Source organism: Triplophysa rosa, linkage group LG6 (assembly GCF_024868665.1).
Source record: "Triplophysa rosa linkage group LG6, Trosa_1v2, whole genome shotgun sequence".
Lineage (NCBI taxonomy): Eukaryota > Metazoa > Chordata > Actinopteri > Cypriniformes > Nemacheilidae > Triplophysa > Triplophysa rosa.
The window spans coordinates 12,907,430-12,926,644 of record NC_079895.1 but is presented as its reverse complement, the minus strand read 5'-3'; the positions used below and the strand labels follow the sequence as shown (position 1 = coordinate 12,926,644).

The 19,215-nt window shown below is 39.7% G+C and overlaps 1 protein-coding gene across 4 annotated transcripts in view; it reads left to right on the top strand.

Annotated features, from left to right (window-relative positions):
• Positions 1-19,215, top strand: part of gtdc1 (glycosyltransferase-like domain containing 1) — a 44,570-nt gene that overhangs the window by 8,531 nt on the left and 16,824 nt on the right. For 3 of the 4 annotated variants that reach the window (XR_008963130.1, XM_057335997.1, XM_057335998.1), the window contains exons 3-6: positions 2,603-2,770; positions 4,941-5,114; positions 15,364-15,459; positions 15,860-16,015. Coding sequence is in view for 3 of the 4 variants with exons in the window: in XM_057335997.1 (XP_057191980.1) it covers positions 2,603-2,770; positions 4,941-5,114; positions 15,364-15,459; positions 15,860-16,015 (594 nt within the window). In the remaining variant the exon portion in view is untranslated. Of the gene's footprint in view, positions 1-1,036; positions 1,141-2,602; positions 2,771-4,940; positions 5,115-15,363; positions 15,460-15,859; positions 16,016-19,215 lie in introns of all 4 variants that reach the window. The other variant, XM_057335999.1, reaches the window with a different exon arrangement.

Here is a 19,215-nt window from a genome sequence, read left to right as displayed (position 1 = left end):
TCAAAGTGTACACCACGAGGGGAGGTTTAGACATCAAGGGGCGGTTTCCCAGACAAGGATTCGCCAGGACTAGGCCTTAGTTAAATTAGAATATTTAAGTCAATTTAGAAAACATACTTTACAAAAAACATGGTTTTGCATCTTGAGATGGAACAATCGCACTGATATTTTTTAGAAGATTTTAGAAGATTTGTCAGTGCAAGTTGTTTTCGATCAAGACACCTCTAACATTTAAATTAGTCTGGGACTAGGCTTAAGCCCTGTCCGGGAAACCGCCCATACATGATCTACAAAACCTCCAGTTGATATACAGTACAATTTCTAGACCTGCATGACAAGGACACAAACACGTTTACAGAATAGAATCGGATGGGGACTTTCTAGCTTCCTTTTAGGGACAGAGAAACCGCAGGTGGGTGGGGGAAGCCCTGAACATTCCTTCAGCTGCAATCTCATCTCGCTGCACTCGAAGTTAAGCAAAAGACAAAACAAGCGCTTCATTCCTGAAGCCTTCAAATTTGCACTGTCATAACCTCTTACATGTCAACAACCTCGAAATCTGGTCAGTGTTGCCATGTCCTCTTATTTGAAGCTGCTCTGGGCTTAATTTCTTATAGTCACTTATAAATGCGTGCAGGCTTGTATCCAGTCCAGTGTTGTGTATTTAGGTGTGCCGACCTAATGTTTGAGCTTTGCATAACCATTATTAATTGTTGCAGTTTATTGCACATTTTTTCTTAATGTATTAAGAAATGCAAATTTCCCTCATTTAATTATTATTATTATTGTTTTTAGATGTCTTTAATAATGAATCGGATCAATTTTCATAGATTTACACAAAACATTACATCAACTCATCCACTCATGCATGCAAAAAATTCAAAGGTGATAAGGCTATGGCGTGCCAAGAGCAACACTTGCTTTTTCGGTCAAGTACCTTTGATCAGGAGGTTTTTTTTTTTTACATTTAATAGTGTTACACCGTTGTTTTCAATTTCATCTTTGGTGTGACTGCAAATCACTTCATTTTATACAGTATGACCTTCAGTTATGCATCTGCATACTCGCCCACCACATCAACCGGGCTGACCTCAAAAGCATCAATCTCAAGTCTCTGGCCTCACCTCCTGTTGAACCAACGTAAGTCCTCCTGTTTCGTTAGTATTGGACGCCCGCCACTTGATAATTTCCAGCAGGGATAGGAAAGCACGGCTAAAAATATCATCTGGTTCGATTATAGAGTTGCACACGGGTGAGGATCAGGAGGTTGCGTTTGGGGTCCCTAAAAGAGATGCGGAACGGACTAATCCTGCCACACAGTTACAGGGGCATGAGACGGTAGATGCCGTCTATTCTCGCTCGTGTGAACGCGGCATGATTGGTTTTTCGTATAGTTAAGATTAAAAATTTGTTAGGGGTTGTAGATTAGCATAAAAGGGACTCTTCTGACAGTGGTGGAGTCACGGTCGCAAGGCCGCGGGCTCCCCACATCAAAGAGGCTGGCGAGCGGGCTGCGGGGTTAAGAGTGGCTTCGGAGAGGAGGCTGGGTTCATTTAGGGAGACCAGAAGTGAACTTCAAAGCTGTTGTCCCATGGCTCTTAGCACATACAAGGGTAAAATCTTCAATGCTCCCCTACTTGTGTAAATAACAGTGTTCATTAACCTCAGTAATTTTTCACTCAGCAAGTGTTGAGATTTTGGTATTTTAAATGATGCATTTTGTCATCAGATTTTTGCTTACATACAGTTGGGACAGTTTTGCATCTGTTTAGCCTTATTCTCATTTTACAACATAATTAGTTAAAAATAAGATATATACAGCCGCGGAGAAAATAAGAGACCATTTCAGATTTTAAATATATTTATTATATATTATATTAATTTTTATATATTATATTAAACGGGTAGCCTATACAGTATGTTAGGTAAAATTATCATTTTTGTTTTTTTCTGTGAACTACAAACAACATTTTTTACCAACTTTCAAATAAAAATATTTTTTCTATTTGCATATATTTGCAGAAAATGAAAACTTGAGAAACAGGTCAAAATAACAGAAAATATGCTTTGTTTTTTTTTCAGACCTCAAATACTGCAAAGAAAACAAGCTGATATTCACTTTTAAGCAATACAAGTAGTAATATTTGTACATGTATTTAGGAAAAGTTCAAAAATAACTTTTTATGTGATAATCCCCATTTTATCACAGTTTTCATGTGTCTTGTCATGCTATCAGTCTTGCACTTTGTTTTTGGATGACTTTGTCACTCCTGAGGTTTGATTTTATTGAAATACAACAGACACTGGTCTGGAATGACCACAACACATCTAGAAATGCTTATTTTAAATAAACATTTGGTATAGTCTCTTAATTTTTTTCGCGACTGTATATTGGATATATATTTTTTATTAAAAAATATATTTTATATGCATAGATTTTAGTGAATCATAGATAAACACTTTTCAGGGCAGTTAAGCAACCTTTAGAGAATATACTTTTTATAGCCTGATTTATTTGACACATTCAAGCACTTATTGACATTCAACAAATGACATTATAGATCGCACCGTAATGGTTGTTTTTTCCCCGTCTCTGCCGCAGAGTTTTGTTCACCAGCTCTGTCCTCAATCTCGCTGAGCTTGTAGCCCTGCGGCTTGATCTCGGCCGTCTAAAGAAGGTTCTGTACTTCCATGAGAACCAGCTGGTCTATCCAGTCCGCAAGAGCCAAGAAAGAGACTTCCAGTATGGCTACAACCAGATCCTGTCATGGTAAGAATTTCATCAACGTTACAGAAGTACAGTTGAATGAAGAACATGCATATAATGTTTTACATATGTTAATACACTCGGTGTATAGCTCAAAAACAAGTCCCGTTTCTGTAACAGGATGAATTTTAAAGCCCTCTGCTGAGCTGCTTACATAGCCATGTTGCCTTTCAAGACTGCATTTTAACTATTATAAAATGTCATCAGTGACTAATTTTGAAAGCTCTACATAGGCAAAAAAAATAGTGCTCCACGTACTATATGAGAATTACATTTGATTTTAATATAGTTTGCTGTTTGCAACTGCTAGCAATATGATAGTGAAATTATACATTTTTGATAAAGCACCAAAATCAACATTCAAACTTCTTGAAACAGACTTCGCATTGGAAGAATGCCTGTGACGTCTTAAATGGATGTGTTCGTAGCAGCTCACTGAGTTTTGGACAAAGCTAGTGTGTCTAAGAAAGAATAGTTCATCATGTTCAGTGCTTGGCATGATGTGCTTGGTAATTATGGGATCGTATAATGGTGCTCTAATACTTAAGAACTGGATGTTTTAAACCCTAATGTCATAATCAATCTTGATGTTTGAAAGAAAGGGTTTTAAGCGCTCTAATTGGAATACATTGTGATTGTTGTTTGTCAGAGTATCATGTCAATAATTCAGAGGCCCTTTGCTCGCTCGACTTTATTAACGTGGCAGAAGAGCGACACAAAAAAGAGCTCGGCTCCTCTAATTCACTCTCTAATTGAGCGCAATGCCGTGATTGATTCCGGCAATTGGGGTTAATCAGTGCGCCATTTAAAAAAAACATGGTGTGTTTGTGTCTGCAGATTATAATCAACATGTATTAGTCTTATAAAATGACTAGTTACTGTAGACGTTCAGCGTATGAGTGAAGTTTGCTTTGCAAAACATATGTTGTTTTTAGTAACATTCATTTTCGAGAATTAATTTAATTAAGGGGCATTATTGTGATAAGCTTGACATTTTGTGGCTGCCTGCAATTATTTGGAAAGTGGCCCATTTAAGAACACGCCATGTTTTCAAATATTTTTTTCCTTTGTTGTCTTTAGTTCCTGTACCTTAACTGGTAGAGCGTTACGCTAGCAACACCAAGGTCGTGGGTGTGAATTTTCCCAGGGAGCATGTTAAAAAACGAAATAATTGTTCTTTAAATGCACTCTAAGGCCGTGTTCAGACTTGACTTCTTTTTTGACAAGAAAAATTTGACAAAGGTGCTTTTTTAGTAAAACTAAACGCTGGCAGTGTTTGGTTACAAATAGCAGCCGAACGCCATGACTTCGGAGGCAGCGTCTGCGCACGAAGGCAGCCCAGAGAAACAGATAGGCAGCGTAACGGAAATCTATTTGAATTATAAACAGAGAGCGTCTTTGCAATAACTAATGACATATTTAAAAACTACAATACTAATTTCTTGCTAGAAATGCAATCAGAAGTTGTTGAAAGTGAAAATTAAACTTACATTTATACAAAACTATGCTCAAAAGGGCGTTTCGGCCGCCATTTTATCTTTTCGAGCTTGAGCCTTCTCGGCCAATCACGTTCCTTGCATGTTGTTATGGAAACGACAGGTCTCTGTCATTGGTTAGCTGTGAAAAAGGAGCTTGACGTAGGGTGTTTCTTTTTCTCAGAAAAATTGAACTTTTTTTCAACCTCAAAAGATGCTCTGAGCTGCAGAAAAAGGCGCTGGCGTTTAAAAAAGCGCTCAGGACGTTTTTTGAAAACACGGTTTACTCCATAGGATTATAATCTATAACAGACACTAGCAGCTTCAAAAAGATGTCAAGTCCGAACACGGCCTAAAAGGATATTTCAATCAAAAATGAAAATTCGATCATCATTTATTCAACCTAATGTAATTTCAAACCTGTATGGCTTTCTTTCTTCCGCAGAACCGAACAACGGCGGGACCCATTGACTTCTATTGTTTGGGCACAAAACCAATGCAAGTCAATGGGTTCCCCCGTTGTACGGTTACCAATATTCTTCAAAATATATTTTTGTGTTCTGCAGTAGAAAAAGAACTTACAGGTTTGAAATGATGAAATGATGACAGAATTTTCATTTTTGGGTGAACTATCCCTCTAAGTCATGTTGAATAAAATGCATAAATACACATCTTTGTGACACTGTTTTTGTCCCCAGCCTGGTTGCGGATGTGGTTGCATTCAACTCCTCATTCAACATGGAGTCCTTCCTGTCCTCCATCTCCACCTTCATGAAGACTATGCCAGACCATCGACCCAAAGACCTGGACCGGCTCATCCGTCCCAAGTGCCGCGTGCTCCACTTCCCGATTCGCTTTCCTGAAGTCACAAGGTCTGTCATCCCTCCCTCAAGCCTTCCAGGGATCACTGATTAAAAAAAACACATGCGAGTTCACTCTTAATCCGCCCCCCAAAAGCTGATCGCGTATGCGTGCGTGGTTAATGGCGAGTGGGCAAAGTTGTGTAAGAAAGTGATTAGAATAGACAGCTTTAATATCCTGTGTGGAACACTTGACAAGCTTCGGCTGCAGATCCACGCGTGCTTGGACAAACGCACGCACGCACACACGCACACACACGCACGCACACACACACACACGCACACACACACACACGCTAAATGCCCTTCAGTTACAGAATCAGCTCTGGGACAGCGGTTTCTTCATGAGTCTGTTTGGTTGTAGGGGGTGTAAATATTTTTGTTATGTTTATGTTTGATATATTTTATTTTTGTGAGACGCAGTTCAGAACAAATCATGAAAATTAGGGTTTGAGGTGTTTTATCTGTCCCGGTTATCAGCATAATAAATTGAAAATCATATAGGGATACAATTTATTAGATAGGGTATTAAAAAAACGTAATGTCACTTAATCCCTTTATTGGTGATTTTTGCTTCTTTTTTTTCAAGAAAAACTAATAACGTTGTCTTTTAATACTGATTGACTAAAGAACAACCCAACTAAAACTAAATATTTAAAATGCAGTACACTTGCAGGCTTGCGTTCCGCTTCATGTCCTTGTGGTCTCACTGGTTGATTTTTTTAACAATTGATTTTGATTTTGATTCGGGGTCTCTGGGCACACTGTTACCCCCTCCTCCCCCCACCCCCTACAGCTTTTAAATCTCACTGTGCTGTGTATTTTGTGTTGACTTGTCTTACGCAGTCGAGATTGGCTTCAGTATTTGCCTCTCGAACTGTCGTCTTGGATCAGCAAGCATTGGGTGGTGCTTTTCTCGTCTCACCGTTCCAAAGCAATGTCAAGAAAAAAAGCCGGCTAGAAGCAGCTTCACGGAGGGGCCTGCTTCTTATTAGATTCATAATGAACAGCAAGCAGGACCTGAACCGAGTAGAACAATATTGTGAATTCATTTTGATACGAGGCATTTTTTTGGCTAGTTTGTGTGCTCTGGTTTAAAGATTAGAGAGACTGTAAGCATGTTCTGCATATACAATTCACATCTTTTCTTATGTATAGAACGGTCTTCAGAATGTTATGATCTACATACTGTATTAAGAGTTTATTTGCAAAAACAGAACTTTTTTTGTTGTTGTTATTATTACTTGGTCAAAAACAACCCAACTGCAGATTGATTGATATTACTTTGAATGTACAATAAAAAACATGATTGTTGAAAATCTGTTTTTGCAAATAAACTTTATATAATTCTTATATAATAGAAAATATATATATATGAAGAGTTTGGTTCCAGACTTTGTTTTTTATTGTTATCATGTTTTTATTGTGTTAGTTGTATCTTATATAATAATCTTTTATTGGGGGTATTTTTTCTTCAAATAGGATTAATTTAATCAATTAATCAGCATATTGAGTCTTTAATTTCATTATAATTGGTTGACAGCACAATTGTAAATATATATATATATGTATCCCATTTTATTAGAGCTCAATATATCTCCATGAATATGAATCACATGTGTTTCAGGATGTGCGTTAGCTCAACATAAAAGATTCATGTTGTATTTTAAAGAGCAGCATTAAATCTTTGTTTAATATGTTTACAGTCCATTACTTCTGTCTTTTTCCCCATGAAAAAAACATGTTTCCCATTATCCTTCTAATGCATGATTTGGTTATAACATTCGGTGGATTCTTGGTTGACAAACAAGATTTTTAGTGCTTATCCAGTCCATTCGTGTTGTTTTTATGATTTAAAGGACCGCACGCACCACTGAGGTCCCGTTACGTGTCGCTCCTTAAATAGCTGTGGATGCTCTATTGAATTTTTTTGAATATTTGCAGTTGTGGATCACAAATGCAGATGACTGTATCGATGAAAACAGCTCTGTGCCAAAAGTAATAGATCACTTTTTGCCTGTCTGCCTGTGTGTTTAGTTTGGATGAGCGTGGATGGATGTGCCCCTGCGCTCGATCCGATGACAAATTTGCCCTGTGTGTAAAATGTGGGTTAAGATGACATTAGTAATGTTGGTCCACACCTGTGTGTGCGTGTGTGCGTGTGTGCGTGTGTGTGTGTGTGTGTGTGTGTGCGTGCGTGCGTGCGTGTGTGCGCGTGTGTGCGTGTGTCGCGGGTAAGAGTTACGCTGTAAGTAAGGCGACACTGATGACGCAGGACTCTCGCCTACAGTGTTTCTCAGCTCATTTTCAGATGGTAATTCGCCCCTTCCAAAGCAAACTCTCGGAGTGTAAGGAAACGATTATATGCATGGTCGGCCATCCGTCAACATGCCCTGGGTTCTTTGCGCAGCAACCAACTTTGTCCGAGCCTTTTAAGAATTTCAAAATATTCCCAAACAGAAGAGAAGCAGAGCATCTGAAATGAAATATATTGCAGGTGGACTCCTGTTCGTCTCTTTGTTTGCATGACATTTTATCCGTTTTCATTTTATTCTCACGGCCGTGTTTAATGTGTTTAATAATGTAATAGTGCTATTAAGGAATGGTAAAGTGGAGGGAGAAGAAAGGTTAAGTATATGGAAACTCCCCTTAACGTAATAAAACGCAGGGTTAGCCCTCATTCATCGGAGAGAGAGAAAAATAAACAAGGTAAAAGTAACCTCGCAATCAAAACATCTTTTGTAAGATCCCATTGAATATAGAGCAATTCACCCTTTAAAAGGCTTCTATTCCCCCACAGTGTCCTTTGGATCAACTTCATCAGACCTCACTTATTAATTGGCTTTCTGCGTACGGCGGTAATTCAATCGTGATTGACCCGAGCGAGCAGGAGCCCAGCTGAGCGAGGCCGTACCACATCATCAATCACTGAAATCCACCATGCTGGTGGGCCCTATTAAAGGCCGGTCTTTGTATTAAAACACAACAGGCCGACAGGGTATGTTTGCATAGAGTCACATGACAATCAGGTGTCCTTTCAAGAGCTTCGGCCCGCGGAGCCGCCACATCACAAAGCCACTCCTGGAAGACTCGAATGTAACGTTGCTTTGATTTCCATTGTTCTCTTCTCTGGCAGAGGAGTGAATTTGGTTTCCATAGCACTTAACTGGCATCAGATGTTTGCGAAACGTCCCGCACGCTCAATCAAAGCCTTAAGATTGATGGCCAGCACTGTATTGATCCAAACGGCGTGATCAAAAACAATGACAGTTCCTCCTATGACGGGGACCACAGTGCTATCGGGCTCATCGAGGGGAAAATCCATCGCAGCAATCTCTCGCTAGACTTTCATTGTCAGGGGGGACAGGTTTTCATTAGCCCATTTAACTCGGCACAGATAACTGAAGCTACTTTTCAAAGTTGGTGGGGAAAAGAGGGTATTTGGCCGCTTTTTAAAAGCAGTTCAAAGGCATGGATGTGACTCCGTACGCCGGTCTGCCGCCAATGACTGACTGGCGAAGCGATTCTGTTACTGAAGCAGATGGCAGGATATCCTGCTGTAGAGATTGTCTCAGAACGGTTCAAAGGGAACGAGGCAGTGGAAATTATGCGCCTCGGTCCCATATCGAAGTAATAAAGTCGCATCAAAGACGCCGATCACCTTGTTACACAAACCAGCGCCGCGGCTTCGTAGCTGTGTGGGATACATTATTTAATTGAACATTTGAAAGAAAGGAGTGCGTGTGTTTCTGCTCATTCGTAGAACACTGAATCGATGGACCGTTTTGGAGTTCATTTAGTAATTTCATCCCTGGGCAGCTGAGGAAACCATTCTTCAGTGTATTGGAAAATTGTTGGTCCAGCACAAATATGTTTTATAAATACTCATAACTAACAAAAGCTGCTTCGCCTGGCATCACAATGGCGAAAGTCACGGATAGTGCCGCATATGTTGAACTTCATTTTGGGACCCTCTCGATAACTTTTCATAACGCCATGTTCCCTCAATCCTGGTGGCCACCAGCGGTCAGAAACGCATCACTTGGCACCCTGGGCTCCAAATCCTCATACGCCTTGCTACTCATCCCGTAGCGCTCTCTGTTTTGATTGCTCTTAAGCCTTAATGTGGGCAGGATGGGGAGATGGGCTTTCTTAATCAAACCGCCAAGCGTTTAATCTTGTCTGCGAAACATCTGGCGGGCACCTTTTCTCATTTGTTTCTTTGACATTGGGTTCCACCACCTCGCATTCCGAGGACATTTCGAAAACGGATCTCCGTCCTTATGGCACGAGGACTCGTAGAATGTGCCCTGTGAAAATAATCCAATGGTAAAACCCATAGGTATGGCATGCGTCTGATCTTCAGATCACATGTGCCAGGAACGAACCACAATTGAGTCCATATGGCGCTTTCAAGTGCTAGGAGCGAACCGTGATAAATAGGAACGAATCAAGGATAAATCCCACGGCTTCGGAGATTTGTCCCAAGCAGCTGGTTTGTAGCCATACGTTTTGCAGTGATGTAATCAGGTATATACAAAATAGCAAAAATGGGCGTTCATTAATTGTTTGCTCTTGATTCGGGAAGAATATCAAATCAGGTTGCCAGGCATGAATTTTCCACATTTTTTTTGTAAGATAGATTTTGTGCGATTGAGTTACTCAAAAAGAGTTGTGGCTAGGATTGGATAAAGCTCTACGGAGCTCTAGTAGTTTTTTCATCACGCTAACACCTGCTCATGAGCAATATTAACAAAAAGAAGAAAGCAGAACATGACATCATAGCATATGTGCCGCGTGTAACTGAACCATAGTGACAACTGCTTCCTTTGCTTTGTCTGTGAAGTCCTGTAGCTTTCTATTAGGTAGTTTAAGCTCTGTCTGTAGTTTATTCCATGACCGAAACTTACAAACGTTTCAGAATAACAGATCCATTGCCACTGTTAACATTTAGCATTCTTCTAAACATGTTGTTAAACGTGATGAACAGCTATGTACTTGTAGCGTGCTGAAATGTTGAGGTTGTGTTTGAAGTGATGGGGTTGTTATGTGCCTGTCTCACATGACAGATGTCATGGCTTATGCAGTTGTGTCAAAATCTGCCCGTTCCATGTCAGATTTGGTAAGCCATATGTACATTACGTAATACAGAAAGTCTGTCATCGCTAACACGTCCTAAAACCCGATACGATCATATCCGTCATCTGAGTTACAAGGAAATGGGGCAGCATTGTCATATAGTTGCAAACCTCAACAGGCCTTCAGTTTGGTTTCCTCCCATGACCCACTTTTGTCAGTCACTGTCATTAAAAATTTGGGAGTCCTCGCCCTGCCGCCCTCAGAGGTATAATATTTTATTTCATTGTCACGTAGAGCCGAAAGAAGTCCAGGCTGTGTGCTTTGGCTGGGGCAGTGGATTTGGCATTTGACTATGAGGTCAGTTGGTTATAATGAATGTAGATGTTAATGTGCAGTAATGACCTTCTCTGTCCACGTCTCAGAGGCTCTCTTCAGGTCTCCTGTGCCCATCGCGCCGGACCTCTGTCAAGCCACTGCACCAACCGCCCACGCTGATGAGATAATGCTAGTGACGGTGCTTTCAAAACGACACACTCGGCTGCATTAAAGTTTCGCCTTTGCTCAGTGGGCAGCAAGTGTTAGAAGAATGTCCTGGACTCAATACAAGGAAAGCTTAAAGGGATAGTTCACACACAAAAAATGAAAATCCTGTCATTGTTTATTCACCCTCATGTCAGTTAAAATTTGTATATGACTCGAAAAATGATATTTCGAGAAATTCAAGTGGTTTTGTGTCTATACAATAGAAGACAATGGGAGGAAGTATTGTTAGGTTAACAACATTGTTCAAAATATCTTTTGTGCTCTGCAGAAGAAAGTCATACAAGATTGGACTGATGTAGATGATGAAAGATTTTTCATTTTTGGGTGAACTATCCATTTAATCAACAAAAAATGGACTTGCCTATATTAGACAGGTTAGACTCTTACAATGTTTGGAGAAATAGGGCAAGGCAATAAACTTTAATATACTGTATATATACAGTATATGTATATATATCTGTTTATAGCCAAAAATACAGTATAGTATATTCGCAAGGTGTTTGGTTATATTTACTTTGTCATTGTGATCAAGGATAGCAAGAAGGAAAATGATGTCCCTCTTTGTTTACATGGAGCTAAGCATGTAGTCTTGTAGGCTATTATCATTGATATGAAGTTAAAAACAAAATTGTCATTATCTGGTTGGCTTCATACCGCATATATCTGTAGACAATATTATTAATAAACCAGGGATGTAACAATATCAAAATCTCACTGTACGATAATACCTCGGTATAAAGTCCATGGTAAGATATTTATTGCAATATTTAAAATGACAAGTGATGACTTGGAAATGTGCCATAAGCATCCTCTTTTCTTCATCCTCTAATCATAACTGTTGCTTAGAGGTATGAGTTATAACAGCCTTAGCCAACGGGTTGGTGTGTATGGTTGCGCTGATTTTGTTAATGTGTAGGCCCAATTCACATTTCGCGTCTTTTCCTCGCGCTCATTCGTTATTTTAAATGTAGACGTGCGCAAATAGGGGACAACACGGTCGCGACGTGCATGCGGTGGCGTGCACATTTTTCTAGACGCGTCGGCGCCGCTTCGAGTTAGAAATAGTTAAACTTTTCGGAGTGCCGCAGGTCATTTGAAGAGCGAAAGCGGCGCAGCTCACATTTTCAGTGCAGTTTTAGACGCGAAATGTGAACCAGGCCTTATGTCATACGGGACCGGGGGCGCTGAGCATGCATTTACGATGTGGACAGTCGTGGCCTCGTGACCAGAAGGTTGCCGGTTCGATTCTCAGGGTCGGCATGTAACGACTGAGGTGTAAGGCAAGGCACCTTACCCCCACTTGCTCCCCTGGCGCTGCAGTGATAGCTGCCCACTGCTCCGGAGGTTTGTGTGTTCACAACTTGCAGTGCGTGAGTTCACTACTGGATGTGTTAAATGCAGAGGTCACCATAGCTGACAATAGGTCACTTTCAGAGGACAGGTCCAGTGGAGGATAATCAAGAACTGGCCAGTGGTCTGATCAACCTGCGGTGGGCCTCCCTTGGCTGAGGGCGTCTTGTGATAAAGGGCCGAAACACCCAATGAAGCTGAGGTCCACAACTGACGATGTGTTGCATTGATGGGAACCATACAAAGGGCATTATCAGCAGCACCTAACCAAAAGGCATCTTTTACTCAGGATAATGGATGTGATGAAAGTGGGATTGGACACACAACTCATGAGATGTCTCTCTGATAATAGCAAGGAAAGGTAAGTATGCTATGTATTTCTATAATCATTTATCCCCCAAACACAGAGGATGCCTACCCGACGAACCCAGTGAAACCTCAGACCTCCTTTCCTCTATTCATATTCTTGACTGCTTCCCCTGTCATGCATAAGGCGTGGGAAATGTCCTATTGGGCAATTCAACTGTGTTGAAATAGTGGGATTATAACACCTAGTCCTATTAAGCGAATCTGAGATTGCTCAAATGACCTAAAAATCCCTTTTATAAAATAAAATAATTGCACCAGATGGACCTTGCCAAAGGTAACATCCATTGTTTTTTCTAACACTCTCTATGTTAGGCCCGGAAGACCTATCGTTTCATACAGTCATGTGATGATGATAATATTGAGACAATTTTGCTATTGCGATAACGCGATATCGATAATATTGTTACATCCCTAATATAATATTTTCCAGTGATATTAAAGCAGCCAGAAGTCTAAACAAAAGCCACCTGCTACATCTTAACCTAACACCAAGTTGGTGACTAATAACTTTATTGGCCAATTGCAACGATACTATCACAAATACGAGACAAACAATTTGGACAACTCTATACATATTTTTGCAAAACAACAGATTTGATGTACAGTATGAGCCTCGGTTACAAAGCACATTACTGTAACCACAATGTTGAAGTGACAAATCAAAATCGTTATCTGTGGTAATTCAACAAATTCTTTCGACTAAGCTAAGAGCAAGTTATCCTGAGCGTCACGGAAAAACTTCCCAAACTGCAGGAGTTGCTGAAGAAACTTAGCACAGCTCACATGTACAGTAGCTCCCTCCGCTTTTGAGCCGTCGCAGCGGCCGACCTCAAGATCAATGGAATTTTTCATTAGCCTGGGAAAAAGAGACTGCTTGTGATTATTGCCAATAAAGGAAATTAGATGAAATGATTTTTGACTTTGATTTCCCCCCACTTTCCTGCAGCCATCCTTTCGCATTTAATCAAACGCAAGGTAAAAGTCATCACCGAAATTGCGTCTGATTTATAAATAAGCTAATTGGTGGCGTTCTCCCTCCCCTGCCGGTGGATGCGGCTTCGTTTTTATTGCCTAGTCAAAACCTCCTCGTGTAATTTTCAAATTGCCCCTCGAAATGAAATTTTCCTCCCGGCTCCATCGCTCATACCTTGCTGAACCCACCTTCTTGTCATCTCTTTAGTGCTGCTTTATGCAGCCTGGCTCTCCTGTCCACATCTGTTAGTTAATTCATCCATTGCGAAACTCTTCCCTGGCACTTCTATCAATGGCTAATCTAATGGAGGTGAACTGTTGAGTGACTGCTTTCATTGATACTCTGTCGTTCTCGGGGACGTTTGGAGAATGACGATGACATTGTGATGTTTCATATTTTGATGGCCATTGATTGCTTCTGAATGCGTATTCGCAGAGATGAATGCATTGCTTCTGAAACGACTTCTTCTAAAGACCTCGGCGAAGGCTTTGTGGACATTTAACGGTTTTCTTTGAAGGTTTTTGTGTACAGAGCACAATTTACCTGTCTGTGTTTGACTAATGCTTTATATAATTGTTTTTATCTAGATGAAAGTGAAGTCAGAATGCATAAACATGCATGCGTGTGTTATAGCACCGGTGAACCTGGAAACACTTTCTTTAGAGTATGATCTCAACATGGTTGAAAAGGGAAATGACGTATTGCTTTCTCTCATTGTACGATCACTTGTGACTGGTAACTAACTTGGGCGTTAAAATAGTGCTTCATGTTTTGGTAAGCAAGCGCACATGTCTGTATGTAACTCTGAACGCTCAACAGCCATTACAGATCTCTTTGTTTTGAAGTCGATGAATTCTCCAGCACTTTGTGTATATTACAAACATATTGTGGGAAGTCGCGCTAAATCGGTTGGTAGTTTGTCATGTATTGCTTGCTTCTCTTTACCACAAAGACTTTGGCTCACTAAATAAATACATTTATAAGTTCCACTAAGACATCTACTTTGTTCAGTCAAATTTAATGTAACTGTACTGTTTCATTGTTTTGAAATGGTTAAAGCATAGCACATTTTTGTGATAGTTCACCCCAAAGTTAAAATTCTGTTGTGTTCTGTGGAAGTAAGAAAGTCATACAGGTTTGAAATGACAAGAGGGTGAGTAAATGACAGAATATCTATTTTTGGGTGAACGATCATTTTAAGATCGTGCTTTGCATCTTTCATTCCATAATTCTCACTTAAGGCAACCAAAGACTGCTTCTTTTTAGATTTTAGGAGTGCCTTCAGTTTTGCTCCAGTGAAAAAATAATAGCGCATCAGTAAGCATGAGGGAATCTCACTCTCAAGCAGCTAATTGGCCCGCGTCCATCACACAACCTACAATTAGGACTGGCGGTGCCATGGAGGCAGCGCACGGGCTCTGCAGTCGCACAGAACCGAGAAAGTACTTTCTGTGCTTTATGGATTGCTTTTGGCAGAGAATTACGTGAAAATGTGACTTGTTTTAACTTCTTTAACTTGTAATAATCGTGGTGGTTGCAGAATACATCACTCTGGCTGTGCGCTCGACATATTTTAGGGCCGGGGAGAGAAAGAAATGCCACATGAGGCCCGTTTTCTTTTTTTAAATGTGGTTTTAGTTACATTTTTGTTTATTTTACTTTAACTTGTAATGTTCTGACTGGTGTAGCATATGAATTATTTGCTGCCTGTGTCGTTTTTCATTATAAGAATCAATAAAGGTTAGAGAAAAAACATATATGAAGGGGAGCAATTAGAAATGTGTTGACAGTTTCTTTCTTTCTTTCTTTCTTTCTTTCTTTCTTTCTTTCTTTCTTTCTTTCTTTCTTTCTTTCTTTCTTTCTTTCTTTCTTTCTTTCTTTCTTTCTCAGACTTTTTTATTGTGTTTCTCATATAATGTTAAAGGACTTTTTTTCCTTTGTCTTCAGATTCCTGCCTGCACACAAACGTCTCAGGCATTCAGAGCGGCATGTTAATATCTACAGTCCGGCTGCTCAACACCACACTGACACATCAGTTTCAAGGTAACATAACCATATTTATCATTTGCCAGAAATATTTTTCTGAAAACTACATTTAAAATGTAGTGCCATGCAGAGACTTTTTTAAAAACCTTTTTATGAACTTTTTTTACATTTCTTTTTTCAAATTTCAGTGATAAAGCAAATGAATAATTAAATCAGAGTTATATATTACAGAACAGATTCACAGAACGTGCAGACTACAAACACCGTTTTTGATCCAGTATGTCTAATTGAAGTATGCTTTTAAATCCGTGAAGCAAGTATAACATGGGCATGAATTACATATCAACTGTTGTAAAACAATTATTTGATTTTAATTCTGTTATGAAAATTTATGAAGACAGAAGTGACTGAAAGAAGTGTGCCTAATCAGTGACTCTGTAGCGTTCTCATTGGGCAGTGAAAATGAGTCACATGAAGAGAAACTACAAAAGGAAGGACTGCAGACTACGAGTTTGGCACCAGATCTGGAAGCATCACAAAATCAGCCAGCGTGTCGGCCGTGTGATGAGAGAGAGAAACCCCGGCCACTCCACATAGTCTGGCCACATCGCTGGTAAGACGTTAATGATAACATAAATGTATCTTTAGAACCTTTTTAAGAGAGTGATTATATTTTTATATTAGAATTTTTATGATTATGCATATTGAATTCATACAATTAAAAAATGGAATTTAATTAAAGAATTGTAGAAAGTAATAGATTTTTTTGACCACAAAGTTTATTATGACCTCCCCAGCTTTCACTGTTCCCACCAAACAAAGTGCTCACATGTAATTGTAATGTGAGATCCTTGTTTCTCAGCAAACTTCAAACATTTGCAACATACAAAAATTCCTCAAACAACAGCCTGCTGTATACAACAACTACCATTCTGTGAGTTATTTGCTTTGGACTGTCCACGGAGTTGTTTGACAGTCGGGCAGATTCATGGTAAATGGATAACATGCTTGTTTTGGTACAACAGCATTAAACATGCATGCATAGACCCCTGGTTCCATTCTGAGCATGAAATCTCTCAGCCGACCCCCTCGACGATTGTGCGTAATATTTTTCGGCATCATCCCAATATTTTCTAAAGTCCATCTTGGCGTAAGCCACCGTTGGAATATTCAAAGAGAAGTTTGCAAAGTTTGTACATACAGATAAACTCAATTGCAGAGGCAGCAGCAGAAGAAAATGTCTTCGCCGCTGAGTTTTGTTCGCTGGGGCCGTTGGGGGAGGCATGAGAAAATATTTGATTGCCCGCAGGATCGCTCTGTGGTTTTTGTTGAAGTTTAAATATCTTCCACTCCCCATATTTTAAGACTCTTTCTGGCATGAGTGGAAACCAAACAGCATTGTATCTCTACCTCATCTGCCATGGACTGAGGTAAAAAGAAAATAGAAAGTGTTGCTCCAGCCACATATTTCTCCCATGACTCTTTGCTCATCTCTTGGCAGTGAATGACACGTTTCGTTACCAAAAAACACCCATAAATCTGATTAACAACCAAAAAGACCACCAGTGTCGAAGTTTGATGCTGGCAAAGGGATTTTGCAATGTTTGTTTGTGTTGTGTCTCTGTCATTCAACTACTCTTGTATCGGTAACAAAAGCGCCCATTGTGTAATCTCTTCAAAATTGAGCAAAACACAGATGGATTAGCGCTGTTAACATCCGTGCTTCATAAACGCTGGCTTTGGTCCGAGTTAAATTAGGATTTATGCGGGGCGAGAGCTGCTGGAAAAATAAGAAGGGGCTTGGATTATCTCTGACACTGTGTCCCATTTCATCCTTTTTTTTTCCAGCCTCTCTTTTTGTCATCACTGGTTGCAGATTGTTAATCTCCATGTGGCCTGGATAGGTCTTCATCTGTTGGATTACAGGACTGTTTTATTGCAGGCGTTGACCAGGGCGAGTGGTCAGAGAGGGCAGCTGTTTGCAGGTGCTGATGTAATGAGGCTTAAAGGGATAGTTCCCCCGAAAATGAAAATTCTCATTTATTCACCCTTGTGTTTTTTTTCAAAACCCAAACTCCTTTGTTTTGTGCGAGTCCCCATTCACGTTGATTGTAAAGAAATGCTGAAAAGATTTTTTCTTGGGGCAAACTGTTTTAAATGTTTTAAATGTCTTCTTACTAAACACTCTAGAGGCTTTTTTTCAACCAACCTTGTTTGTCACAGTGACCAACAAGCACATGCGCTCACAAACACACAAAAGGCAGCATGGACATTCGTCAGCCATTATTAAAAGACACCATCTCTACTACAGTAAATCAGGCAGTCACATGGGCTTGCCCTTCTGTTGGACCTTTGTCTTTTACGCCATCATTCTCCACAGGCAATTACGCAATGAAATACTCTTTTTTTTTTTCTTTTTTTTCTTTTTTGAAATCCAGACATATTTGTGTATCTCTCATTCCTCCCAGACTGTGCAGTGGGTACCAATCGAGTAAAAAAAGACGCAGGCACTGACGCATGGCCACACTGTGCTGGCACGGATCGTGCGTGGTTCCCAGACTCCTCCTGTGCCCTGCTCATCGCCAAAGCCATGCCACAGAGACCGGCATTAGAAAATAACTGCTTTTGGAAGGACACGGTGTGTTAGAGGTCTGCAAACGCCACAAAGGAATTCAACCCGGCGAAGGCAGAATGCCAGAAAATATTAGACTTTTGATGTTTGCACAGTTAAAACTAATGAATTAGGGTTACATAACATTAACACGAACGATCGAAACAATAATCCAAACGTCACCGTGTTCGTTTTCATGTATAGTTGTTATTCCCTCATTAAGGCCGCACCACACATCCCACCCCACGAGAAATGGCAATGTGATCTGACCGTTTCCTTTTGTTTTGTCTTGTTTTACAGACGGATCTGCCTCCACTATTTTCAACTGACCCTAATCAATCCCCAGATAACTGAGTCCTGGGCTTTCAAGAGCCCCATTAATTACCCCTCTCGCTTCCTTCTTATTTGAATCCTTTAACGTCATGCTTTTGCAGTAAATAGAGTTTGAATTTTAAAACATGCACCTCATGGGTGCGACTTAAAGGGGAATATTTAATCATAGCTGTCTAAATGAGAGGATCATATTCTTTTAAGTGGTACCGGATGACTGCTAATGAGGATTCGTCGGGTCCCTGCTGAACCTCTTTTTTTCTTATTTGTTTTATTTGGTTTCTGTCTCATTGCACGCTAAGGTCAAGGGTGACAAAACTCAAAGTTTTTGTCATAGATAGTAGCAAATAGTAGCATATATATATATATATATATATATGTATATATATATATATATATATATATATATACATTGGTTGCAAAAAAAGATTTAGACACCCAAGTTACTCTTAAAAATTTGTGAATTTCATTGCATTAGATGACAAAACAGCAAACCAAGTTGCATTTGCAAACAAATGATGCCCTTATTCATAACTAACTTCATTTTTCTCAGACATTTTGAGCAGTGATTTTTATATTCTGTCTGGGTGAATTTTAGTGAATGTATGAAGTCAAATGTCTTAGCAGAGTAGCTACTGTATATATATATATTTTTTTTTTCAACTTAGTTTGACAGACAGAATACATTTTTTTATTTTTTTGGGCCAATGTATTATTTTTTACATGTTTTTCACATTAAATGCTTTCATGAGAGTCTTGGTTGTTTTGAATAGGGCTGTCACAATTCTTATTGTCGACAAACGTGATATTAAAAAACATGATTATTGATATCATCGGTATTAATTCTAAACATTGTAATATCGTAAATATTT